Genomic DNA, 26,536 nt, shown 5'->3' on the forward strand with positions numbered 1-26,536 from the left:
GCCCCGACGGCGCTGGGTAGCAACGCGCTGAGGCGATGGACGCCGCGGGCCAGCAGGTGCGGGCGGCTGGCGGCCGGGGCCGGGGCCGGGGCCGGGGCCGGGGCCGGCGGGGAGGAGGGTGCGCGCGGCGAGGTCTCCAGCGGCCGCGGGGCGAGGCGCCTGGCTCTGACCCGCGGCCGCCTCTCCCGCAGGCCTTGCTGAACTACTACTGCCAGGAGGGCTACTTCCAGCATGTGCGCGCCGCGGCGGAGGAGGCGCTGGGGCGGCTGGGCAGCGATCCGGTGCTCCTCTTCTACCGGGCCTACGGCGCCCTCAGAGCAGGTGAGGCGGGGCCGGGGGGCGGGCGCCGCTGCTCAGGCGGCTCTGCGGCGGCTCCCGGCCTGCGAGCGCGCTCGCCCGGGCCTCGGCGCGGTGAGCCCGGCGGCGGCGGCTGCCCTCAGGGGCTTCTCCCAGACGAGTCAGCTGCAGGGACCGGCTGGCCGGGACCTCACGGTGCCCCGTGTCTCGGAGCGCCCTCCGGTTACTCGCAGGGGTGCAGGGTCCGCCCGGAGCCGGCTCTTTCTCGAGTGCTTAGTACAGCTACTGTCTGGTCTCCGCTGGCTCTTTTGAGGATACAAGCTTGAAAAACGGTACGAGAAAGTAGTGAATTCACACATATATTCACACATCTGTGAATGTGTGGAAGCGATGAGCCGGTCAGGATAGGCTGTCCTTTCCTGGTCGGTGGAGCTGAAACGCTTGCCAGCCTGCTGTTCTCAAGGTAAGCTCGTTGGCTGTGGGGACAAGGGGCAATTTAGCAGGGCCCTGCCCAAACACTCATTACTTTGTTTCACAAAAATAGATTTGCTAGTGGTTCCTGCTCATATCTTAGCTCTTTAATACAGTTACTTGTAGCTTTGTTGTACCTATCTGCTTCTGGGGAGCTGACAGGTAATTCCTATTGGGAGAATCCTCATATACATTAAACTCTTCTAAGAAGTTTATATAACTAAATCTATGTTGCTGAGAAGTCATATAATGCTAATGAGTAACCCAAAACTTGTGTTTACAAGATTTTTTTTTCTTTTTCCTCCTAGGAGTAAAGTAGTAAGGTAGATGTACCTCAGCGTTTGTTTGGCAGTATCTGCCTGTGTGCTGGACTCAGCTACCAAATGCGTATTTAAAAAAATAAAATAAAGTTATGTGATAGTATTAACACCAAGTTAAATACTATCCTATAATCAGTTGAAAGCTGCTATTTCATGCCACTTCAAAGAGGTCCCTCTATATTTTAGAAATTTCTGGTCTAAATAAAAAAAAATAACAAGTCCTGGAAAACAAAGGAGGTATAAATAAAAAGTATTCCTAGACTTCACTGCTGGACATCTTTACATTATTTTAGTTTCAGTAATTTAAGTGTATTAAATTGGAATTTTGGGGCATCAGTAAGATTTGTGTAACTTCTTGCGGGGGGGGGTGGAGGAGGGAGACTGGGCATCTCACTACTTTCGGAAGACTTCCTGCTCTCTCCCCAGCTCCCTAATGGTTTTTCTGTAGTTTTACGGTCATATATTTCTATTTTTCAAAAAGCTTTCTTTCCTCTTTTTTTGATCTTCAAAAGATTGTTGTGAACTAAGCAGAAATCCTGGCTGTATGAAGAAACGAAAGTGCAAATGGCTGCTGAATGCACCATATAAACCAACTAATACAGATGATTTCCATCTTTATGGAAGTTGGCAGAACTAGAACATAACTCCTTTCAAGTTGTCTGCATTGAGATGCTTTTTTTCTTTTCTGTGTTTGGAAGATCTGCACAAGCRTGAAAATAGATCTGTGAATGATAACATAAGTTCTATAGAGAGATTTACCAAAGGCAGAGAATAAAAAAACTAAGGAAAAAAATTAAGTCAGGTTTTGGTGATGATATTTTCTGTCCTGAAAGAGAGAAAGCTTACTTTGCTCTTTGTTTTTACTAGGTGATATCCAAGAAGGTATTCGGCAACTGGAGTCTATTAAAAATAAACAGGAGGTATCACTTTGTACAATGATGGCTCTAATTTATGCTTACAAAAAGAGCCCTAATCCAGGTATGCCCAATCAGACAGTAGTGTTTAAAGTTTTTTCACAATTGCTTAATGTCTATAAAAGAGTTTTGTAAGTTATGACCCAAGTGTTCTGGATTATTTCAGCTTTTTTAAAAAGATACGCTTCAACTTTATTTAATGTAGTGTGATTGAGTGAAATACATCAAGAATGTAAACAGCAATACCAAAATATGAAACTATGAGGAGTAAGATTGAATTTTAAAATAAAACACTAAGAAAATCTGTAATCTTATGTTGTCTACCACAGTGAAAAATCTTCTGTGGAGCAACTTGGGTCAGGATGTTTCTGGTTGGTTATTATTGACTGATGCTAGTTCTTTTGAGCAGAACTGGAACTTAAGTAAGGAGTCATGAAAGCCAGGTCCTTTCTATCTTTCAAGTTACCTTGACTTTCTAAAATGGGTAAAAACTTGATAGACTTTCTACTTGGTACTCTTTTTTCCAATCTAAAACCTGCAATATCTTGCTCAAAATTAGATTCTGAAAAATACATGTGAAGAACATGAGTAAATAGAGTTGCCATTAGATTGTTGCCATGGTGTCCTGACTCTGTAAATTGGTAACTGTGTTGTTGCAAACCTTGTCAAACAGCRTGATGTGAAACTTAGCTCTGACTAATGGCATCATTTTTACTTGAAACCCTGATGTTTATTACTATAGCAGTAGTAAAATTACTGTTCACTTAAGTATTCCTTGTGTACTCAGGCAGTAAGAATCTAGGGTTTAAATTTACTGGCTTATGTATTTTTTTAAGATAAATATTTGGCAGCAAGTCCCACACAGCAAATGAAACATGTTAACAAGTGATTAACCTGGTGATAATAGCTGACAGTAACAATGACAAAGTAAGAAAATGAGCTTTAGATCACAAGTTTTCAAAGTACTTTAGACTGCAATCATCTTGTATTCAGCATTTTAGAATCACTCTACAGCTATTGTTTACTTAGCTGACATTGATATAAATATGAAAGTTACTKTTAGGTTTCCATTTAGATGGCAGAAATCAAAGCTCAGAGGTTTGTAAAGTAGTTGGGTTTTCACATAAAAGACTATGTTACTGGACCCCTCTTCTGTTTTTTATGTTTGTATTTGATTAGCATTTTCAGTTGGGAGGGAATGCCTATGTGTTTACCAATACACAAAAAAATGTTTGCTTTGGAAGACCTTGCTCTGTATGCTGTTGTTCCTCAATATTTTGAGGTGGTATCACAGAAGACCTGAACAAAACCTTTTCAGATCGAGATGCTATTCTAGAATTGGATGCAAAAATGAAGGAGCAACGTAAAACTGCTGGACAACAAGCTCTGTACTACGCAGGCTTATTTTTGTGGCATCTTGGTCGTGAGGACAAAGCGCGTGAATATGTTGACAGAATGATCAGAGTTTCTAATGGTGGTAAAGAGGTAATTTTTTTTTTCCTCCTCCTGTGTAAAATAAGAATAGGATCATGTATACTGTGAAACTGGACTTAATGATCCAATGCTATGTAGAGGCTAATCAGATTTAGTGTTTTTCTTTTCTTTTTTCTTTTTAATATCTAGTTGCTTCGATTTCCCTATTTGAGGCTCAGCATCAAGGTGATTCCTGTCAAAAATTCAAGAGTGATGTTCTCTTCCCTTGCCCTTGGAGAGGAAGGCATCTGTTTTTAAATAGATTTGAAAATACCTAGAGTATCTAGGCTTTAAAATTTCAAAATTTAATAAATAAAGGCAAAATTTGTCTAGGGTCTTACTGGATGTAATTTATTTTAAAATCAGTGTGAACGCATACAGCAACAGTTTCTGTGTTTATCTACACGTATGAAAATTTGCCATTTTTATAATCTTTAAATGGGGTTGCGAAAAACTTAATATGGTGGATTTTTTTCTTCTTCTTGATTTTTGATTTTTTTCTCCTTCTCCCCCCCCCCCCCAAAAAAAAAAACTTAGATCACTTGAAGGCAGAGCTGATTAAAATTGTTCTAAGTGGTTCTCTCTCCCTGTGAGCAATGCAGTACTCTTAGACACATTAAATACTGATGTTGTTTATGAATTGTTTTTGTGTGGTGTAGAAGACTGCTCACTTTGAGTTGTAATCGACAGTTTTATAGCTTCTGTATTACAAGAGTTAGAAATCTGTAACTATTAAGTAATTTCAGAAATTATGTTACTAATTTAAGTAATAACTTAGATTTTGAATATACCACTAAGAAAATGCCAGTGGTTGAAGAAATAGTTAAGGACATCATAAAGCCTGTGCATTGATATCTAATAGGAACAGAGTACTTACTTTGGCACAGCAGTATTTATGACTCTTTTGGAATGCTACTAAGTAGGAAATATTACAAGCTGAAGTGTTTAATGACTTTCAAATAATTTTTATTTTACGGAAGGACATGCACATATATAAAAATACATATTAAGATTTAAATGTATATGAATATTTTCCTATTTCCTGAATTTGCTGTATGCTCGTATACATCCGTTTTCCTGATTTAATGCTATGAAGTTATGTGTAATTCTATTGAGGGGAGGGGAATGTTATGCTTAAACTTAATACAATACTATTGCTTATTATATGGAGTTTTTGATCAAATATTGCATACTTGTTATATATAAAAAAAAATTCCTTCCTTTAAGTGTTTTAATATAAATTTCACCCTGTTTCTGTTGAATAAAATCATAACTAATTGTTAGTAAAATGAGCCTTTTGTACTAAGCTTGAGGTTTTAAATATGTGATGCATTTTTCATTTGACCTTAGAGGAAGACTAGCAATATTTTCTAGTATAATATTTGTTTTGTTAATAATTATAATTTAGTAAATAATTCAACACTTCAAAGTAGGTTCAATTTACTTAATTAAACTTAGAGTCAAGTATCTGGAACATACAAAGGAAAAATATATTTTAAAAGTGAAAGGTAGCTTTTCATAAAAGGAACTATTTTTAGTAATTAATGAATTGAACTACTCTGCTTTTGTTAAAGTGCTGTTTGGCATTTTGGAAATGTCAGGTCTTTGTCTCCTCCCACAATAGGGTTTTTCTTTTGGTCAGATACTACAAGAAGAAGAAAGCAAGTTTCCCCTGTCTTTCAGCACCCTAGAAGTTTATTAGAGTCTGATATAAACCAAATCTTAAGAGATACTCTGCAGAAGTATATGCAGAAAATACTCTTAAAAGCTGGGTAATGACTTCTGCCAAGAAGTTCCAACTGCCTAGCATATTATCTAATTCAGAGGCATGTTGGTTTTTTTACTTCTGTAATGCTATTTGATTATTTTTAATTTAAGGTTGTAGTTGTAATGAATTACTAACATTTTAGCTTGTATTGCAGACTGGTTATAACTTCAAATATATTTTAAATAGTTAATAATAGATATTTTCATTTACTCTTACTTTAAATCCTAGTTTATTAGATTATTTGTACTTATTACTATGAAATAGCTAATATTTCTTTTGCTACCTAGTTTCGTGAAAAAATCTGATTTTTATTTTGCTTATAGGGATTGATTCTAAAAGCTTGGCTTGATCTCACCTGTGGGAAAGAAACTCATATTAAAAAAGCTGTGAAGTACTTTGATGAAGCACTGCAGGAAGGAAATGATGTTTTTGCTCTGCTTGGTAAAGTAAGCTTATTTTAAGATTTTAACACTTTATAAATACTATATTAGTAAAGCTCTGATAGAGTGATCAGAGAGATGCTGAGAAAAGCTGTCCATGACAGGCACGCTTGTCAGAAGTAGAAATTTAGTTGGGGGGGGGCAGGGACAATTATTGTTTGTTTAAATCAAATTTCTTTTTTTTTTCTGGTGAAATGCAGCTGATAACTATGTGTTTCTGCACATTTTTTTTAAGTATGTAAAAGTGATATTGTTTCTTTCTTAAAATATAATTAGCTAGGAAGCTTAGGATCCACCAGCCATGAATGTGAAAAAGGTGCTATAGACTAAATACAATCACTCCAACCGTATACTGAGTTTGTTTATACTATAAGAACAAGAAAAACAGGTTTTATTTCTGTATTGATGTATCAGGGATAAGATTTCAGTATACTTGAACATGTAAAATTGAATGCAAGTTCTTCCTTGTTGCAAGAGACACATGTCAATGTCACAAAATTGCTGTGCATCATCATAAAAAATTGTAGTGGTTAGGTCATGAAACTGCAGTGTTCATAAATATTTTATATGATTTTAATTATCACTTCCCCATTTCAAATGTTTTGATTATATTTCATTAAGGTAACAGCCTGACTTTTTTTCTTTACAACAATTTCTATTTCAAAACTTGGTTATATTACAGACATTGTTACTTATGAATATGTTTGTTTAGTCTTCTAAGACTAAATGTAGGCTTCTAGAGGAAATTGCTTAATGAAATTAGACTGATAATCAGAAAAGTATGTATAATAATATTTGAGTATGCATGTCAGCATGGCTGTATGTGGACTACTAAGTTCAATTGCCAGTGTATTTCAAATTTAGTTGTGACAATTACTTTGCTGTGGCTTAAACTAACTTGCAGGATGTACTATATTTGCACCAGCTCTGTCTCAAAATATGAAATAAAATGGCATGTATGTAGTGACCTGGTATGACTGAAACTACTAAGCATTATAGCAGAATTGAGCATCTAAATCCTAAGGTAGTTTCTGCTCAGAGGGAATTAAACAAATATTTCTCTAACCTTATTTAAAAGTGATGATCAACACCTGTGGAGAAGCGTTATATTCAGGGTGTCCAATAATGTGCTTTATAATGAAATATTGTTAATTTTGATTACAACAGTGACCCACTGATTGTAGGTTTTCTAGATTCTGCATATCTCAAGGCTTGAAAAATTGTTTAACCTCCTCAGGTTGTGTTCAATATCCTAAAATTTTGAGAGTCTTTCTACATAACTATCTGAAAGTTAATAAGGCAGTAATGCCCCTCAGTTACTTTTCAGCTGCATCTGTCTCTTTCTTGCATGTAATTGACTGGTAACTTTTAAATACTGTACTGCAGTTACTACTGTTATGGAGGTACCTAGCAAGCCCTGGCTTTTATGTGTCATGTTTTGCTTTTTGATTATTACAGAATCTCTAGTTGTGGATGAGACTGAGGTAAAAATATTATTTAGACGTGTGTGTGTATGTTTATGTATTAAAAGTGTGTGTGTGTGTGTGTATATATATATATTTTTTTTTTCTTTTTTGTTGCTAGCTTTTCCAGATTTTCTTGTGAAAGGACTTCTGAAACTTTTTGCTTTTGTGGGAGTGCAGGCTTTTGATATGACTTCTCTTCATTTCATTAGGCACAGTACTTTGAGATCCGCCAGAATTATTCAGGAGCTCTGGAAACTGTGAACCAGATAATTGCAAACTTTCCAAACTTCCTTCCTGCTTTCATAAAGAAAATGAAGCTACAACTAGCCTTGCAAGACTGGGAACAGGCAGTTGAAACAGCACATAGGTTGAGTATGAAGTAGCATGTCACTAGTTATGTTTTAGCTGTGCCTAGAGATTAATACTTTGAAAATAGGTAGCTGGGTTTTCATTTGTAGTCAAATAATCAGGAAAATATTTGTGTGATATAGTATGTGATACTAAGAAAATTGATCCAGATCATCTAATATATTTTTAGCGTGAATGTCTGAATTTTAAGTAAATCAGTTTTTGAAAGAACCTAGCCTTGCTATTCATGAGAATGCTGCATTGATATGTGGATCGATTTATTTATTTCTTTTTGGAGGGAGTGCAACAGAAGGCCTGTTCTGAAATGAACTTGTGATTCAAAGTGACTGTGGAACAAGTTATAACAGCAGTCTCTGTCAACTTCTTATAACACTGTTTCCTTCGCAGTTTGACTTTTTGGTTTTAAATTTTTTTCCTTTTTGCTAGAGGCATATTAGCAGAAAAAGTTTTAAGATCATTTAAGGGGATAGATTTTGTGAAAAGCTTTACCTTTGATAAATTCTCTCATAGCTTTATGTATGGTAATATTACATTTTAAAAACTAACCTCAGGAGCCTCAAGTTAATTTAAACAACTTTATTGAAAATGGAGGAGAGCCTTAAAGCAGAAGAGGAAGAGCCTTAAATCCATGTTTAAGTAGTTGGCTCTCTGATTTTCCATGCACTGAACAGTTTTGCATTGCCTAAAGGATCATTTGAGTTTTAACAACTGTTAAATTAAGTCATGTCTAAATATAGAATTCTGTACCTAACTTGGCATCTAGTTTGTTGCTACTATTGTTTTTTTTTAATATATATATATCACCCCCTCCCCCCCAAAAAAAGACCCTAACCTTTCCTTGCACAAGAAACATGGTCAAACTCAAAGTCCTGGAAACATTTTTTTTGATAATGGATGCTACAGCTGTTAGGCACCTTGTCAGTAGAAACTTTCAGTTGTTTTGCAGAGCCCTTGAAAATAGAAGGTATTACTTTTTTAAGGTACTATTCCCACATGGATAGTGTGTGAGGTACATTCATCTATGGATGTAAACTCAGTGGGCTGGAACTTTTTTTCTCTGTAAATATGACCAGGATCTCTGATCAAAAGTAGCTGCATCCTCCAGATTTTTAAACTATGAATTTTCTACTATTTTAAATTATATGGCAGATAGTTYTATAAGAGCTGTAAATAAAGATAATATGAAAACATCTGAATTAGTCTTTTTTAAAAGAATTTTGATGTATATGAAATACCTATATTGAAGAGAGATTCAGATTTTATGCAGTTTAACTGTTTTCCATTGAAAATAGGTTGTATTTTCTCTCAATTTTCAAAGTTCTGGCAGTCCCTCTTAGTATCTAAAACATGAGATGTTTATTTGGAGAAAAAAAAAAAAGGCAACACCCCTCTCCAATATTTTAAACACCTTATTAAAGTGTATTTTAATCTCTTCTAGGATGAAAGAAAACATTGAGCAAAGTTCTTGATTTTGGGGGGGAATTCATCTTTGTTTTTAGACTGTTGCAGAAAGATATTCTCAATATAGAAGCCCTAAGAATGGAGGCCCTGCATTATCTGTGTAGGGAAGGAAATATATCTGAGGTGAGTCTGTTAGCAAACTGTGTTAAGCATAACATAGCTTTTATAGGAGCTAGATCCCATGTACACGATCTTCCTTGCGTCCCTCCCCTTGGATATTCTGTGTGGTTCTGTGTTATACTACATACTTACAGGAGGAGGTAGATGCCAGTATTCTGACCCATGTGACCACTCCGGCTTTTTGTTTTCCCGGTACAGAAGGAAACATTGGCTGCCCAAATACCTTTTACTTTCTGTATGTTCTTTTATAAATTCTTAAGTTATTGCAAGTACGCTGTTCATTTTAAGTTTTTTATTAATAAAAACAAAGTGAGTTCTTGTGATAAATTTTTGAAAGGGGGTTGTGTTCTATTAACTTAGCTGCAAGATCAGATTGTACAGTCCTGTTTTGTTACTCTCTTTTGACAAGGATTTTTTTTTTTATAGGTCTGAGTTTTCTTTAATGTTTCTTTCCTTTTCCATAGATCCCTTTTTGCACAGGAGTGCATATATGGTGGTTCTGCCACTTTCAGGAAACACGTGAATTATCATGAAAAAATCATTGACTAGTTTTACACGTCTCATTTTATGAAAATGCTTAGTATAGTAAATTTAAATAAATTCTAGATTTAGAAATAAATGAAAAGTTGTTTTGGTGTTTTATAGGGTTTAAGTTTTAGAGGAGAAGATCTGTATTAGGCATTTTTAATGTGCTCTAATGAATTTTTTGAAGTTGTTAATCAAGTTGAAAGGTCTTACTGGGTACAGTCAAAGGAAATGCAGAAACATATATATTGCATATATATTACAGTAACAATTGTAGATTCCAATTCTTTAAGGCTGTCCAGGAATTTAATAAACTTGCTTAACATCATAAGATGCAAACAGAAGATTCCAGAGTAAAATGTCAGATGGAACAAAGTCCTAAATCTAGGAAGATCATAAAAACCTTAAGTGAGACTTAAACATGATTTAAGTGCCTACATCAAATATCATATAAAAACTTCTAAGCATTTAGGTTCTTATTTCAACCCTAGAGATGCCTGAAGTACCTTATGTGTTTGAGAAGCTATAATGTTTAAAGTGAGAGCATCTAGAAGTGCTTCAGTTTTGCAAGGAACTGAACAGCTTGCATGCCTGTATCACACTGAAGCCCTAGGAAGATTAACAGATCAGGCATTCCTCTGTCTGTCTTGCTTCATGGGACTTTTCCCATGAAGAAGAGTATTGGTTTGATCAGACTCAGCTCAAATCAGTCACTTCTGAAGCACAGCAAGAGGATATGTGATGATCTACTTTATTGTCTCTTTACTATTCCAAAGTATTTTTCTAGAAATTCCTGAATAAATCTAACTCCTAACACCGAAGAGTTTTACTTCGARTTTCAAGATACTTTTACATAGTAAAATATGTGACTAATTTTTAGTGAAAACTTTTCAATTGTCCTAAKGCACTTGTTCCTTCTTTTTCTAATTATGGTTCCCCTTTTTCAAGGCTTCAGGAAGACTGGGAGATCTAATTGATGCAGTGAACAGATTGGAACCACATAATCCGCAGCTCTGTTGTAAAATGGCTTTAGCCTTCAGTAGAACAGTGAGTGTTCTTTTTCTTATGCAAGATACAAATATCSATACATCCTGATTTTGATTTATTTTCTGGTAGATGCTAAGTGTCTACTATAAACACTTCACAGAGAGTTAAAATAGGTTAACATACGCAGCTTTTGGTGTCTGAAGTTTTTAAGTCTCACATTGTGTGAACTGAAATACTTGTRCCATCTCATTGCAAGGAATGTTTTTACTGCATGTTTTTAAATGAGAAACAGATTTTCACTGAATATACCCTCAAATGTTCACTGACCATATTTTTACCAAATGTAGAAGTGACAATGGTTGGGTAAAATTAATCAAACAACCTTGATTGAGAGAGATGAGATATTATTGTCTCAATTGCTGCAGCAATACTCAGTGTGCAAACTTTAAAGTAAATCCTGGAGAGATTGTTTAAATTTTTTCTTTCAAAGAAACTGAAAAATGTGAACAGCTTAGAATAAAAGATTATTCTTGTCTTTAGTGTGGCCGCAACCAACTCATCCTTCAACATACACAAACGTTAGTTGAGAGAGCATTTGATTTGGCATCTGATAATGCAGAATTGGCTACTGAACTTGGCTACCAAATGATTTTACAAGGGAAAGTCAAAGAAGCTTTAAAATGGTACAAGACTGCTATGACACTTGATGAAACAAGCGTTTCTGCATTAACTGGTAAGGCCTTATGCTCGTTTTTTGTCTTTTTTTTTAAGACTTAACACTACTTTTTGAACTCTTTCTCTTTTACTACTGCTGTTGCTAGGAAAAGCTAGGACTAACAGGTAAAGAGCATTGGGCAGTGCTTTCTGTATTGATGTTATGCAGTCTTCATTACAGCAATAATGGTTTCCCCTGTTTGGATCGATCTTTTGGTTTTTCTTTTCAAAAGAGAAACTTTTCTCCTTTCAATTAGAACTCTTAAAGTAATGGTAAAGATCAGAGATTTGTGATAGACATATGTGTGTGTGTGTGTCTGTGTGTGTATATATATATATATATATATACATATATATATGTATATATATATGTATATATATATATGTATCTCACACACCTGTGCTTGGACAGTTTTTAATATGAAAACATTTATTACATTTTTATTAATAAAGTGTTTAAATTGGCAAATTACACTCTGAAGTAGACATTATACCATTCCACTGTGTTTTAGTACAATGCTTACATGGTCTGAGACTGGAGAGCTCTTAGGCACTAGAGAGAGAACTTAAGGTCAATTGACAGAATCATAGAATTGGTAAGGTTGGAAGGGACCTCCAGAGATCATTTCGGCAGGGTCACCTAGAGCATGTTAGACAGGGTTGCATCCAGGCGGGCCTTGAAGATCTCCAGAGAAGGAGACTCCACCACCTCTCTGGGCAACTGGTTCCACTGCTCTGTCACTCTCACAGTGAAGAAATTCCCCCTCACATTCAGGCGGAACTTCCTGTGCTTCAATTTCTGCTCACTGCCCCTTGTCCTGTCACATGGGACAACTGAAAAGAGTTTGTCCCCGTCCCCTTGACACCCTCCCTTCAGGTACTTRTACACRTTGATCAGATCCCCCCCTCAGTCTTCTCTTCCCCAGGCTGAAGAGGCCSAGCTCTCRCAGCCGTTCCTCAGAGGGCAGGTGCTCCAGCCCTCTGATTGTCTTCGTAGCCCTATGCTAGAAGAACAAGRTATTATCTTCCATGTCCGTGGCTAAGACTAGGGTAAATGTTTATGCAGATGTCTAAATTAAAGAAACAATTCAAAATATCTGAAACTTACTATAACTTAGGATTTGAGGTATGCACATACGTCTTTTGAAAAAAAAAAACACTTTTGATTAAAAACCCAATTGCTATCAAGAAAATGAACAATAAACTTTGCACACTTGCATCACAGCATTTTCGCTGCATTMTTCTCCATGACTGTGCCATTGCCTTCTACTTTGATATTAAAACAATACTAAAAACTTAGTGTTCGGGGGAAGGGGAAGAGCTGTCTCGTTTTTGCTTTTTGTACATGTTCTGAGGTTTGGAAGGCAAGGTTTACATTGTGTAATCATAGAGCAAAATWAAGATAATGCTTTAACTTTTTAATACGAGGAATGAGATCTGTATGCAACTATTTTATAGCATTGCATATAGTAATGTATTGGTTATACATCATCTAGTCTAGGTATTTTTAAGTATGTTACCCTTAAACCTTGATCTGTTCTTTTTCTTATCACCGCTTTATTAAAAGGCTGAAGAGTTTGCAGTGTACAGAAAAGCTAGTTACAGGAAAAATTACTTTTGGAGAACAAAGTCTGTGTTCAACTATGAAGATGAATCTAAAATAAAATGTTTTAATCTGTTGCAGGAATTATTCGCTGTCAGCTAACACAGGGGCAGTTAGAAGATGCAGAGCAGCAGTTGGAATTTCTTAATGAAATTCAACAATCCATTGGGAAATCTGGGGTAAGAGATGTTTTGCTTCTTTAAAATACTTCAATTACAATCTGAATTTTGGTCCTACTGATGCTATCTAGTTTATGTTCCATATTTCTATCACTTGAGCAGAGGTTTCTTAATGCAGCGCCATTTTATCTAATTTTCATTTTCCCCTATCAATCTAAGTTAATGTGTTACTTAACTTTACAACACAAAACTCTTTTCTTATTTAAACTTTATTTCAATCTTCAGAAATAACAGAGAGGGAGGTTACTAATTATTTTCATGATTTTGCAGTTAGAAAGCTTTGTAGCTTCTTGTACAAACTAAAGGAATGCTTTGATACAATAATTTTTGATGTCATTTACAATGAACATCTTAAATATTTCTACATATAAAGAAGAAATGGCTAATGCTAATAATTACTTACTACTGTATGAGTAAAAGATGCATGTATCTGGAATGCTGAGAATGTTCTGTTTTTTTCTGTAGGAATTATCTTTCTTGCGTGCAGTCTTAGCTATGAAAAAACATAAGAGACAAGAGGAAGTTATTCCCTTATTGAATGATGTTCTGGATACTCACTTCTCGTCTTTGCATGGTTTTCCTCTTGGTGTGGAGTATTTTGAAAAATTAAATCCCGATTTCTTGYTAGAAATTATTACGGAATATCTTAACTTTTGCCCAGCACAGGTAAGCAACCATAGACCACGTCTGTATGAAAATAGGAATTATTCTTGGATTTTACTTTGAGATCACTTAGCTATGAAGCAAAGATTTAGAAGACTTTCCCCTTCAAAATGTGAATTTATATGAAGTAAGAAGTTTTGTATTTTATCACTTCTTAATCTGAAATTAGGAAAATATCTTTTGTGAAGTGAGCAAGATGCAATAATGATATTTGAAGAAAATTTGGATATARGTTTAATAAACAGCATGTATTTATTTTTTTTAATATCTCATTTGTTCAGGAGACTATAACAATACAATGAATAGAACTATCTTAATATGAAGCTTGGATGTTCACAATGTGATTATTCTGTTCTTGAAATATTTTATCAGCTGAGGATATCTTTCTAGTAAACATATGTTCCATTTTCACTTTGGTTCCTTTTTTTTTTTTTTGGTGCAAGTCAGCAGAATACTATTTTTTTTCTTCTGTTCTTAAATTTTTATTAATCCTAAACAAAAATCTTCCTTACTTAAGCAGCTAACTTTCTGTAACTAAATTTACTCTAGTGTTGGCAATTGTAGAGCTTCATAAACTGAATAGGACCTGACATCTCTAAAGCAGGAAAGGAAAACATTCAAATTTTCTCAAAGTATGTTCCTTAAAATAGATTCTTTCTCTGAGAGAAGACTTTGTTATCCTGTAGTTTAGCAGAGTTATAATTATAGCTGCTAATTTTAGAACCTTCCTCAACATATTTGCTTATGTACAATTTTAATATCTTAGCAGCAAATTAATAGTTTTCCATTCTTATGCTCTGTCACACCATCTGTAATGAAATGACATTGTTTGAAAGCCTAAAACTATAATAGCAGTGTCAATGTCTTCTAATTTTGTATGCAGATGAAGATAGCATAAGATAGCATAAAAAAGCAATGTCATTCCATTAAGTAAACCTTATTTGAAGATTTCCCTTGGGTACTTTCCAGAATTAATCAATGGTGATGATGGTTTTTTAGCTTTCCAAGCTAAAAAGTTTTGTTTCCAATAAAACTGTTTTTGAAATTATTGTCCATAGTAGGATCTGTAAAAGATAAAAGAAAACCTCAGAAAAATCTTTTTATTACAAAAAGAGGAGTTTGTGACATTAGAAACTGAGCAATATAGTCACATAGTGGAGCCTTCCATTTTGATAGCAGAGGATTGCTGCTCCCTCAGGGCATGTGTCCTGAGCAAATGTGTTASCTGTGAACAGAAGGCCTCTTCTTTGGTTGTATACAACTGATTCCTTTCAAGAAACTAATTAAAGCAGTAGAGGGAAATGAACAGCATTTTTAATACAAGCGACTAATATGTYGTACGTTGTACTAGCAGTTTATATGAGAGTAACTATTTCTCAAATGCTATAGTTGTGTGGATATGTTCTGTGGAATGAAATGAGGGCAGGAGGGATAGGTCTGACCCAGTATCTTTTCTTCTCATCCTTCTGGTCATTCCAGCTTGATTCTCTTTAAATTGAATTCATATTACCATTATGTAAAAACATTTGACGTGGTAATTCAGTATATGGGCAAACATTGACTCTATTTAGCTTCTGTCAAATYTGAGTTGTTAGATTTTCCTTGGAGTGAGGCTATTTTGTGTTCTTGTTGATAATCTGATTTTTTTATTTTTTATTTATTTTTTTTTCCCCCTAGCCTGCAAGTTCTGGGCAGTCTCCTTCACCACTTCTCAAGCATTGTGCCTCTGTTCTTGAAACTGTGGTAAGAACTGTGCCAGGTCTTCAGCAAGCTGTCTTTTTAATTGCAAAGGTGAAATACTTGTCAGGTAATACTTCAGCTAGTTTGTCACCCTTTATATGAATTCAATGAATGAAATTACTTGTGTGCTTCTAAACCTTAATCATAAAGAATAGAATATTTTTTTCTTCCAGTGTAGTGTGCTGCATTACAAGTAAGTGAAGAGCACGTGCATTTTTTTGTGTATGATTTTGTGATTATTCTAAAATGCACATCTAAAGATATAGAGATATGGTATTGTTACTTCCTCTRTTGTTTCCAAAACCCCACAATTATTGAATCATTTAGGGGTGGGACACTGGGAATAAAAATCTTGTCTCTGACTTGGCTTTGATTTCAGTTCTTTAAATTAAAAAAATACTTCATATGTGAGTTCTTCCATTAAATGCCCACACTTATGAAAAAAGTTATAAATTTTTGAAATACAGAGGTTAAAGGTAGAGTATTTATTCATTGTTTACTACAACCTATTTTTTCTCTTTCCTCCTTTTAATTTCTTAGGAGAGATTGAAGCCGCCCATAATAATCTACGTCACTGCCTTGAAAGGAATCCTTCTTATGCAGATGCACACCTACTGATGGCTCAGGTTTATCTGGCACAAAATAATACTAAACTGTGTTCTCAATCCCTAGAACTCTGTCTGAGCTACAATTTTGAGGTAAGTTAGACAAAAAAAAAGGAAAAAAACAAAGTTCCCTGTACATTTTGGATACAGTGATCTTTTTTTTAACATTTTTTGACTCTTTCACTGCAAGTTCCGTATCTAAATGTTTATATGAACATGGAATCTGAATATTTATCAGAGAAATGACTATTAGGACAAAACTAATCACCTCTGCAACATATAGAAATTGTCTTGGAATACAAGAGAAAGAAATAGTAGCTTTTTCTCAAATCCTTACAGAAGTGTTAAGAATAAGTTACATAAACTGAATTTGTAGTTCCAGACAAAACTTGCTAAAGAGTCGTTAAAAGCCTACATAGAAGGACTTGAAAAATGACCGAGTGTCATTTCTAAACTTCTTGCCCAGGTGTACAGTTACTGATGGAGATAAGCACAGATTCATGAGGAGGTGAGAAAGGGTCTGTTACTACTTCCTGGCAATTCATGCTGCTCTAAGCACTTGAAGTGATAAGAGAAGTAGCCATATGGCTATATTGGTCTTCTATTAACATCACATCTTTGTTCATCTTTTCTGTCCCTTGGGGCAGCAAATCTGGTAAATCAAGCATTGTTGTAGAAAAAATAACTTTTGCTATTTTGGAGTGGTCGTCTCTAGTTTCATTTATTGTGGCCAATGCATTGCAGTATTGGATTTTCTTTTTAATTGACATCAATGGAATTTTTTATGATTAACAATGAATTAGGACTACTGTACTTGGCACTCTGTAGGATTAATTTGTGCTAAATCTCTAGRGAACAAGTACATGCTTAGGATGTACAAGTACACTCTTAGATGAAATACAGAGCAAGCTAGCTTATTTCCTTACGGGGAAAAAAAAAGGGTCTCATATTAGTCTCTTGCTCCAAGTGATCACAGAAGACTGAAGGATAACTACCCAATCATGAGATGCTGAGGAATTTGCAACCTTGTACACGGTAGCATCTCTATTAATAGAGTTTTGGGTTTTTTTCCATGTGAAAACTTTGTTTTTAAGGTGGAGAAATGGCAAGCGGGACTTATGCCAAATAATGATCATGTATTGCCTATACTATTTTTTTTTATTAACAGCCTAATAAGAATGTGTGCTGCAATGTGAGATGCTCAAAATCCCTTAAATTTCAAMCTAGCTTGAATTAATTGTAGTGCATGTTTTCTGTCCCCAAGTCTTATGTCATGAAGCAGTCTTTGATTATTAAACATTTAATTACTGATTTACATACTCTTTGAAAATTGTAATGTTCTCATTAATAATTTATTGAATTTCAAACTGGACATACTGGGGGAAAGAAACCAAGATTAATATTTAGGAGAGAAAGAACAGTAAATGGAAACCTCCTTTCAGAGAGCTTTATACAGAGAATATTATACATAAAGTGAAATCTAAAAACTCTTCAGCTAATTATTTTTTTTAGGTGAGAGAACATCCTGTTTATCACTTAATTAAAGCACAAACCCAGAAAAAGATGGGAGAGCTGTCAGAAGCTATTAAAACCTTACAAATGGCAAGGAGTTTACCTGGAATGAGGAAACCTACAGCTTCCTCAAAAGCCAAAGCAAAAAGAATTGAAATTGATGCCAGTGATCGTGTGTCTGTCTTTCTAGAACTAGTAGAAGCTCATCGTTTGAATGGAGAACCGGTATGATAACTAACTTGAGTAATACAAATATGTGAAAACAATTCTCTTTTTCTGTTAACAGAAGTGTCTGTCCTCATTAGTTCAAAATAGAAAACCATTGCTGCTTTTATCAATAGGATTTCCTTGGGACAATGCCAAGGACATGTAATGTCTGACTTGATGTTTAATACCTTAAATTCTACCAAGGGAAAATCTGAAACAAAATGTTCAGATATGATTTTTTTTCAAAAGTTGCATTAACACTTTTCAAGTATTATGTGTATTTTCGTACGTTATATAGTATGTATCATTATACATCCATTTCAAGTATATGCTATAGACTTCATTGTGTTTGCGGGTACTTTGTTTGAGTCTGCAAGTCCCTTTTTTAGTTTTGGGAAGGGGCTACTGTCAATTTTTTTCTTGTTAGCACTGACAGCAGAACAGGTATCTATATGCCATGAAAAATATTTTAGATAATGACCTTACTTCAGTGTAGTAGTACTCTCTACCAACTGGATCTTAATATGCAGTTGGACATAACATATTTATAAGAATATACCATAATCCATAGAATCATATAGTTAGAAGGGATCTTCAGAGGTTATCTAGTTTCACCTCCTGCTCAAAGTAGCTTTCTCAGCATTACCCAGTTAAATTTTGAGTGTGTCCATGGATATGCACAATGTTTTTTTTATCCACACTTTTTTTTAATAATTCATTTTATAACTTTCATTTATAAAATTAAGAGAAAAGTAACATTTCTCTACTTTATAGATGCATTAAGCAAAATAAATGGGGACACCATGATTTGATTTATTGGTGTCCTTTTGTTTAATGTGCACAGTCATCTCTTTGAAAGTGTATTTTTGGCTGCTTAATGACAAGAAATAACTCTATTGGTTTTATTATTTGCAGCATGAAGCTGCTATAGTACTGCAAGATGCTATTAATGAATTTTCTGGAACTCCTGAGGAACTAAGAGTCGTGATTGCCAATGCAGACCTGGCACTTGCTCAAGGAGATGTAGAACAAGCATTAACTATGCTCAGAAACATTACACCTGAACAGCTTTACTTCGTACAAGCTAAAGAAAAAATGGCAGACATTTATCTTCAGTGCAGAAAAGATAAGAAGTTATATGCCGGCTGCTATAGGTAAAAGTTTGTGGTGTGTGTTTTGGTTTTGCTAGATGTTAAATGATAGCATTCTGTTAGCTCCTATTTCACTTTTCTGCTAAAATAAGGCAGCAGTACTTATTTAAGTGTTGTAACGTTCAAAATAGTAATTGGTGTTTGTTTTTGAAACATGTGGGTTTTTTTTATTTCGGGGGGGAGGACATGCAAGGGGGGTCTCTAGGGGATAAAATTGGCCTACTTTATTGTTTATCTCCTGGTACTGGTATGTTAAAAATGAGCAAGATTCTGTCTTCTGTTTCTAGAGACCTGGTAGAAAAGCTGCCAAGCGCTCATACCTATCTCCTTCTTGGTGATGCATACATGAATATCCAAGAGGTAGGTGCTTGCTAGAGATGAGTGGGATGACTGAGTCATGGCCAAAAGTCATTGGYTGACTTTGGCAAGTTGAGACCAAGTAACATACTCATATGAATAGGTAATTAGCAAACAAAATGTGCTTAACGTTGTAATTTTTTTTTTACTTGCAATAAGTGTTTTATATTCAAAGAAAAAGATGCTGAAAACGCGTATCTTCTAATAACTGAACGGTGGAAAGTCAAGGAGAGAATTCTATCTTGAAGAATACTTATTTGCCCATAAGATGAATTATGAATCTAAAGTGAGAGCTAAATCTAATTCAGAAAGAAGTTGGAGATGTTTAGAAGATTCATGAAACTTAGAATATATCTAGTTAAATTAGTTCATATATTGAAAATTATTTTAAGCTCTGTTGATCTTAAATTATTGAATTCCTTCTATAGCTTTCCAGTTAATCAACAAAAGGGATGTCATTCAGTATTTGTAAAAGAGACAGTGTAGTGAAATAGACATAAGAATTTGAAAGATGTGCATCTGAGTTCAGATTTTGAAAGGATATGTTGGCTTGGGACATACAATTAATTGTTTAGATGACTGTTCTAGTTTTGGGACTCACAGGTGATTAACGATCATTTGGGTATTAATGCTTGTTTTTCTCCTTAATAAAAAGTAATAAGGCAAAGGGGAATTTGTTTGCTCAGTATCTCTTCTATGACAGAGCTGGAGGAGAGAAAAGACTGATCTTCCAATACATTTAAGAAGTTTGTTTGTCCTTTATGCTATATTGTAGTGAAGTTGTAGAAGAGCCACAGTGGCAAAAGAATCTAATGTTAATTCAAACTCATTTGTTTGCCAGATCCTTTGCATGTTCTGTTTTAACATGAAAATGTATGTTAAAATGGATTTTAGTTTTCTGCAATCTTGTAGTGATCTATCTTCTCTCAGAAGTATTGCAGCTTATGAATAGCTAGTACTGGAATTCATTCTTGGTAGTATCACCAGAATTTGCTTTCTTCACAAACTTTTTTTCTTAATTTTTGAATTCTGTGGTTTTGCCTGTTACTTTTTAAGCCTGATGAAGCTATAGAAGTCTATGAGCAGGCCTTGAAGAAAAATCCCAAAGATCCAGCTTTAGCAAGTAAAATTGGAAAAGCCCTAATCAAAACACATAACTACTCAAAGGTATGTAATAAATACTGCATTAGACTAATCAAGTATTATATCTGTTATTGTTAACATAAGAGTTTTGCCTTCATTTTATTTTCATTTTATTTTCAGGTTGAGTAGAAAGAAGCATTTCACTTTACAGCACTTTTGATCCTGAAAATAATTTTGTAGGTTCCCTTTGAAATACTTCACGAAAGTTAATTTCAGGCAACTTTTTCATTCTATGTACTGTGTATTTTAGGACAATCTAGGAAGGGAGCAAGGCTATAATGTTAAGGGAAGGGTGTGATGTAGCCGCAGTGCTTACATACAGGAATGGAGAACTTGAGTTTTTTCATGTCTTGTTTTTATCTCCCTGAGCTCTATAATGCCATGTTTTTAAATAGTCTCTATTGCCAAAAAGACTTAACATTTTTTGTGTTCAGTATTGTTCTTCACGTGTGATGTGAAAGAAGCTGAGAGATTTTTTCTGTTTTGGAAGAAGCCAACATCTTCTCCAGCTGACAGMCACTTTCTTCCATATAAGTGGCATATAAGTGGCTTTGACGTGGGCTGATAGATGTGCTTACATTGCAGAAAAATGTGTGTCAGGTTTCTACCTTTCAATACCTGCATTTCTCTTCCTAGTTGCACATATTGAAGTAACAAACACAAAATGGGTACAGAAAGTACATGAACTTCCTGTGACCAGCCTTAAGCAGTGACTGAGGAGTTCTGTCACACTGAAATCCCACCACAGGTTTCTGTTACCCAAATGAGTGAAATATTCAGTGTTTTATACCGGGGAAGGTACAAGTTTGATATTTTTCATATGTAACCTGGTTCTTGAATACATGTTTTTCCTAATCTTTGATATGCAGTGTGATCAATCAATGGCACTATTGCTGCTAATTAACAGATACAATTCTGGTGAATAGATCTTTGCAGAATATTTTCTCAGATACTAATAGCATTGTGTTCAGATATGAAAGCTGATTATATTATACTTTTTGCATGAGACAAGAAGTGAACTAGAGTGTGGTGTGTGTTCTGACTTGAATTTAAGTGTCTGCATTGCCAGGTGCAAGAGTCATGCAGCAACATGTATTATCAGCAGCCTCCCACTACCTTCTGCCATTAGAGGTGATCAGAGCTATATGTCAAACTTGTGAACAACTTGTAACAGGCTTGCAATTGGTATGAGTTTGGGCCTGCGCTCAAAATTGTGGTTAAGTAGTTCTTTGTTGACCCAGTCATGTTACATCTTCTAGCCTTGACATTGGCTAAGAGTGTAGTAATAGAAGCTTTTAATTTAAACAGGAAAATTCGGAGGAGGATGCTTACAGGACCAAATGGTGTTATTTGGGTAACACTCAACTGTTTAAGAGTGTCCAGACTGCATTGTATGTTTAGAAGAGTTAGAATATTCGATTGCTTCTGTTTAGGTCAATATTATAAGCAGCTCAGTACATCGTTCCTGGCTTGCTCAATGATACTTTGGGAACTAACTAATGCACAGTGAGGACATTTTTATGCCTGTTCGAGCATTTTTCTATTTTAAAGCAATAAAAGTTAATAAAATATTTCAAAATAATTTTAGAAATTTATTTTTTCAACATAATTCCAGTTCCAATTTTCCTTTCAGCTAGTAAAGTCAGTGTTTTCAAATGTATACTTCCAGTAGCCAGGAACTGTAGTTGATACTTTAATCTTGCAAGTAGCATATTCGTAGTTACTTGAGAAATTCAGAAGATATTGACATACATAAGAAAAGTTAGAAATGCTTGTAAACAAAAGATTTTTGCCTCTTCTATTTGGAACTACTGCAATGAAACCTAAAGCAATATCTGATTTCAAGACTATTTAAGTTATTACAGACTTCTTTGTAATCTAAGGTAAAAAGCTATTGAGACAAACCACTGCTTTTTTTCTTGAAAAAAATGTCTAAAGTATTTTTCTCATAGATTGTCACTTCTTAACATTATTTTAAAATATAAACTAGACTAGAATGACCTATTTCTGTTCAGTTATAGTTTGTTTTATTACCTTTTCATGACTTCTCTTATCTTCATGTTTTGCAGGTAGACTTAGGTTTGGGAAGATGCTTGTCTTTGAAATTCAAATTCTGCTTTATTGTTTACCAGTCTGACTGGACTTAAACAGTTCTATCAGCTAATGAAAATGTAGCTGCATCAGCAGCGATCCTGTCAAAATAGAATGACAGTGTGGTTTTGTTAATGCATACTTACTGAAATGTGGGCTCTGGTTATTCTCTTTGTCTTTAATTTGGCATTTCTAAGTTTTTTGAAAGCCTTAGTTAGCAACTAAATGCCATTCTTTTAGTATTGTATTTATTTAAAAATACTTGGTTACAATAGGAGTGAGAAAAGTAGATATGTCATTAAATAGCTAAGTAGCAAGGTAATTGTCTTTTTAAAAACTCTTGATTTTTTTGTTTATTCCTTTTAGGCAATCAGTTACTATGAGGCTGCATTGAGAAGTGGTCAACAGAATTACCTTTGCTATGATTTGGCTGAGCTTTTAATGAAATTGAAGCAGTATGAAAAGGCAGAAAAAGTACTTCAGCAAGCTTTAGATCATGAGCCTGGTACGAATGCCATTAACTTACAACAAAACATTCAACGGGTGCTGTTCTTCGTATTTTCTACGGGACTGTGAGGAGAGAAGAAGGTCAACGTAAACATTTTATTTGAACTGTAAACCACCTGCAACTGTTAAGTGAAAACTTTTAAGTAGAATACTCTAAACATTATTCTTAAATGTGCTTTTGTCTGGACTTCTAAACTTTGGTCATCTTTTGATATGTAATTTAGCCCAGTAGATACAGTACTAGAGCTCCAAGGGGACAAGATACTTTCTCTTCCTTGGTTACAGATGTCCTGGTTCTGAATTGATCAAGAACAGATGAGTCACTGCTGCTGTTGGGAACAGTTGTTCAAGTGGCTAATGCTGCTCAGCATCCTTCAGGGAAAAGAGGTTAAACTAGATTCAAATAGCTGTTAGGACCTTACTTTACTCCATGTTAGGTATATGCACTAACAAAGCTAAAACAACTTCTTTTTTTTTTTTTTTTTTTTTTTAAAAGACTATTAAGAAATGTTAAGAGATGTTTATTGTGGTAAGCAATTAAGCAAAAAGGAGTCTTCTTGCAGTGGTTTAATTCTAATATTTAGTTATTGAGGATACTTGAGTAGAGAAACAAATAGTGTTACAAAGTCTTGTTATCAATCCCTGTGGTAGGCTTTTCTTATGTCACTGTTTTACTGATCTTTCAGACTGTGCAGGGAAGTGCGTGTTTTCTGTCTTTTTTTTTTTTAATTCTAAAAAAACAAAAAATCAAACCACTGTTCTGAAGTCTTATTCCTGTCTTAAGCCCTTTTGTGGCTCTGGCTAATCTAATAATCATATGCAAGACTAAGTTTGATCTCTTAGTAAAGATAAACCAGCATTCACTAAAGTAAATATAGCTTGCCCCATGTACTTTAAAATCTTCCATCTCATAATGAAGCAAAAAGTACACAAATTGGAGTTCTTTCATTTCTTGTTTTTTCTTGTGGAGCATGTGCATGTGTCTGTCACTGACTGAGTTGTTCCTGTAGGTGAAGTACAGAACAGTTAATTATTTTTTGTAGAACTTCAAAACTATGTCCTTTGGAAGAGAAAAATGAAATACAGGAAATATACTAGAGGGAATAATTTCACATGGTTAAGTACCTGGGCTAATCTCTGACTTAAAATATTCTGTCACAATGACAACTCTTTAAAGACTGTTTGCGAAGTTCAGTACAATGTTTTTTTTGAAAAATACATAGGTTTTGGTGGTATTTAAATAGGTATAACTTTGTCAATAGATTAAAATTAATACAAACTAGGGGAGTTTAAAAATAACTTATTATTGAAGAATTATTTTATGCATCTATATTTCAACCACTAATCAAAAGTAGCTTACTGCTTTTTGAGTAGATGCTAAAATATTTGTTAGAATGTCTCTGTTGATGTCTTTCTCAGACTCTAGCAAAAGGAAAGTAGTTTGAGATCCGACTAAAACTTCATGATAAGATTGTATGTTTTTTGTGTACAGTTACATGCTCGTCAAATTTGTTAGAACGTTTTTCATTGCCTTAGGGGAGGTTTTATAGAAGACATATCAGAAGCAGCTTTGCCTCTGTTGTCAATTTTCATCAAAAGCCTTTCTCTCCATGTATTTCTGAGAATGCAGATAGATTAATGTATATTTTACTGTATGCTTTCTTATGGATTTTCAACATCTTTCTGCCTTAAAGCTCACTCTGTTTATAGGTATGTAATGCTTACTCCTTCCATTACTCCAAGCATAGTCAAATCACAGTGTTAAACACTTTAAATGTGAGCTGCAAACTTTTTATTTAAACTTTTTTCTGGAGCTTCATGGTGTTTTGAGTTTCCCACGTTCATTTCTTGAAATAGTCGTATTTGTTTAATGTTATAGTTAATGAATTGCCTTCTCTGATGGAAGATGGACGTTACCAGACTCTTCTGGCAAAAATTTACAGCAAAATGGATAAGAATGATGAAGCTATTGTTTCCTTACAACAGGTAAAGGAAGGAAAAAAGGGAAAAAAAAAACAAGAAAAGCCTGTATTGTCTTCATTTTTTTTATCCTAGGTTCTAACCATAACATTTTTGGAATGAGGAAAAATTCATACGTGGTAGTGATAAACCACCAMCAACTGAAATAACCACAGTGATTTCATATCAGTGACTGATATGAAATGTAAAGAACATAAATGATCTGAAAAAAGCTTCATTTCGTTTTCTATATAATCTCAATTCCAGATCAGAATTCAAGGTACCACTGGAAGCCTGGGTTCATAGTATAAGGTGTTGGATGTTTTATGTGGTCTCTTTCTCTTGTGGAGCATAGTTTACACAACTATGAAGACAGCTAGCTTACATAGCTTTAGCTCAGAACGGAAGTCACAGAATAATCTGGGATAGCTTTCAGTGGATGCCTGTTACCTTGTGGTATCCTTATTTTTTGTGCTTTTTGTGTGTTCCCTTTTTTCCTCCCTAAGGATAACATTATTAATAAGGTCTGTTAATTGAAGAGTTGAATACTGTCACTCAGAATGAGGCTTGAAAGGAGCAAAACTGGAAGCTAGAGATAATTTTGTCTATTCAAAAGTAATTTCTCAGCACACAAATACTAAATGTGTCAAGGACTCTTTTTTTTTTCCTGTAAATTGTTCTATGTAGGAAAACGTAAGATGACGTATCAGTACGTTTTGCTCTTCCATTACACCTTAACTCCATTACACAAACAGAAAGTCTTGGTAACACATGAGCATCGAGAAGAGTCAGTCAGAGATTGGTTGGATAATTTTACATAAGAAATAGTCATATATTAAATTGCTCTATCATTTTGAGATTTTTATCTCCTCTTTTTCTTTTGTCACTGTTTTTGTTACTGGCCTCATTACTGGCCTCACAACTATTCTTCGTTGTATCCACTTTTTCTCCTGCTTCATTCTGCCTCTTTTCTACAAGAACGTGGGTATTCTGATGATTTCAGTAAGAGCACCTGCACAATCATGTTATTACCTCTTTTGTTAAACAATTTTCTTCCCTTGCTTTTGAGTGATATTAGAATTTCCCCCCAGATTTTGCAATATCTGTTTATTTTGGTTCCCTGCCAGGCAAAAAGGTAGGGAAGAGGAAAAAGCAAAAGGTATTAGAGCTTCCATCTCTTCCACTTGTGAGTTTTTAAATGAGTGAGCAGCCCCTCTCAGATTTGATTTCAAAGTTGAGATAGCGAAGCTCCCCCTCTGTGCTCAAGCAGTCATCTATCTCATGCATACTAACTGAGTAGAATTCCAGTTGAAATCAAAGAGAACAGATCAGGTATAATCAGAATTGGATGTAGCAGTTCCCTTATTTGAGATCTTATTCTTGCAGGGCATCTGATCTGATCTTAAGAGTGTTACTTCCTTGCTTCTGCTATAACCTTCTTAATTGCTCCGTAATGAAGAACTTCCAAAAAACCCCTCTTTTTTCTGTACTTAC

The 26,536-nt window shown here is 34.9% G+C and overlaps 1 protein-coding gene across 4 annotated transcripts in view; it reads left to right on the forward strand.

The window, feature by feature from the left end:
• The window catches only part of TTC21B (tetratricopeptide repeat domain 21B), a 44,496-nt gene continuing 17,960 nt past the window's right edge, over positions 1–26,536 (forward strand). For 3 of the 4 annotated variants that reach the window (XR_014898321.1, XM_085325848.1, XM_085325847.1), the window contains exons 1-19: positions 1–56; positions 192–321; positions 1,956–2,066; positions 3,285–3,487; positions 5,567–5,689; positions 7,359–7,516; positions 9,018–9,102; positions 10,573–10,671; positions 11,152–11,344; positions 13,010–13,107; positions 13,573–13,773; positions 15,448–15,577; positions 16,051–16,208; positions 17,628–17,852; positions 18,750–18,988; positions 19,273–19,345; positions 20,399–20,509; positions 22,943–23,081; positions 24,963–25,069. Coding sequence is in view for 3 of the 4 variants with exons in the window: in XM_085325848.1 (XP_085181974.1) it covers positions 36–56; positions 192–321; positions 1,956–2,066; positions 3,285–3,487; positions 5,567–5,689; positions 7,359–7,516; positions 9,018–9,102; positions 10,573–10,671; positions 11,152–11,344; positions 13,010–13,107; positions 13,573–13,773; positions 15,448–15,577; positions 16,051–16,208; positions 17,628–17,852; positions 18,750–18,988; positions 19,273–19,345; positions 20,399–20,509; positions 22,943–23,081; positions 24,963–25,069 (2,604 nt within the window). In the remaining variant the exon portion in view is untranslated. The remainder of the gene's footprint in view (positions 57–191; positions 322–1,955; positions 2,067–3,284; positions 3,488–5,566; positions 5,690–7,358; positions 7,517–9,017; positions 9,103–10,572; positions 10,672–11,151; positions 11,345–13,009; positions 13,108–13,572; positions 13,774–15,447; positions 15,578–16,050; positions 16,209–17,627; positions 17,853–18,749; positions 18,989–19,272; positions 19,346–20,398; positions 20,510–22,942; positions 23,082–24,962; positions 25,070–26,536) is intronic. The other variant, XM_085325849.1, reaches the window with a different exon arrangement.

The sequence above is a fragment of the Rhea americana genome, unplaced genomic scaffold (assembly GCF_003343005.1).
Source record: "Rhea americana isolate MKP2758 unplaced genomic scaffold, rheAme1 scaffold_124, whole genome shotgun sequence".
Taxonomy (NCBI): domain Eukaryota; kingdom Metazoa; phylum Chordata; class Aves; order Rheiformes; family Rheidae; genus Rhea; species Rhea americana.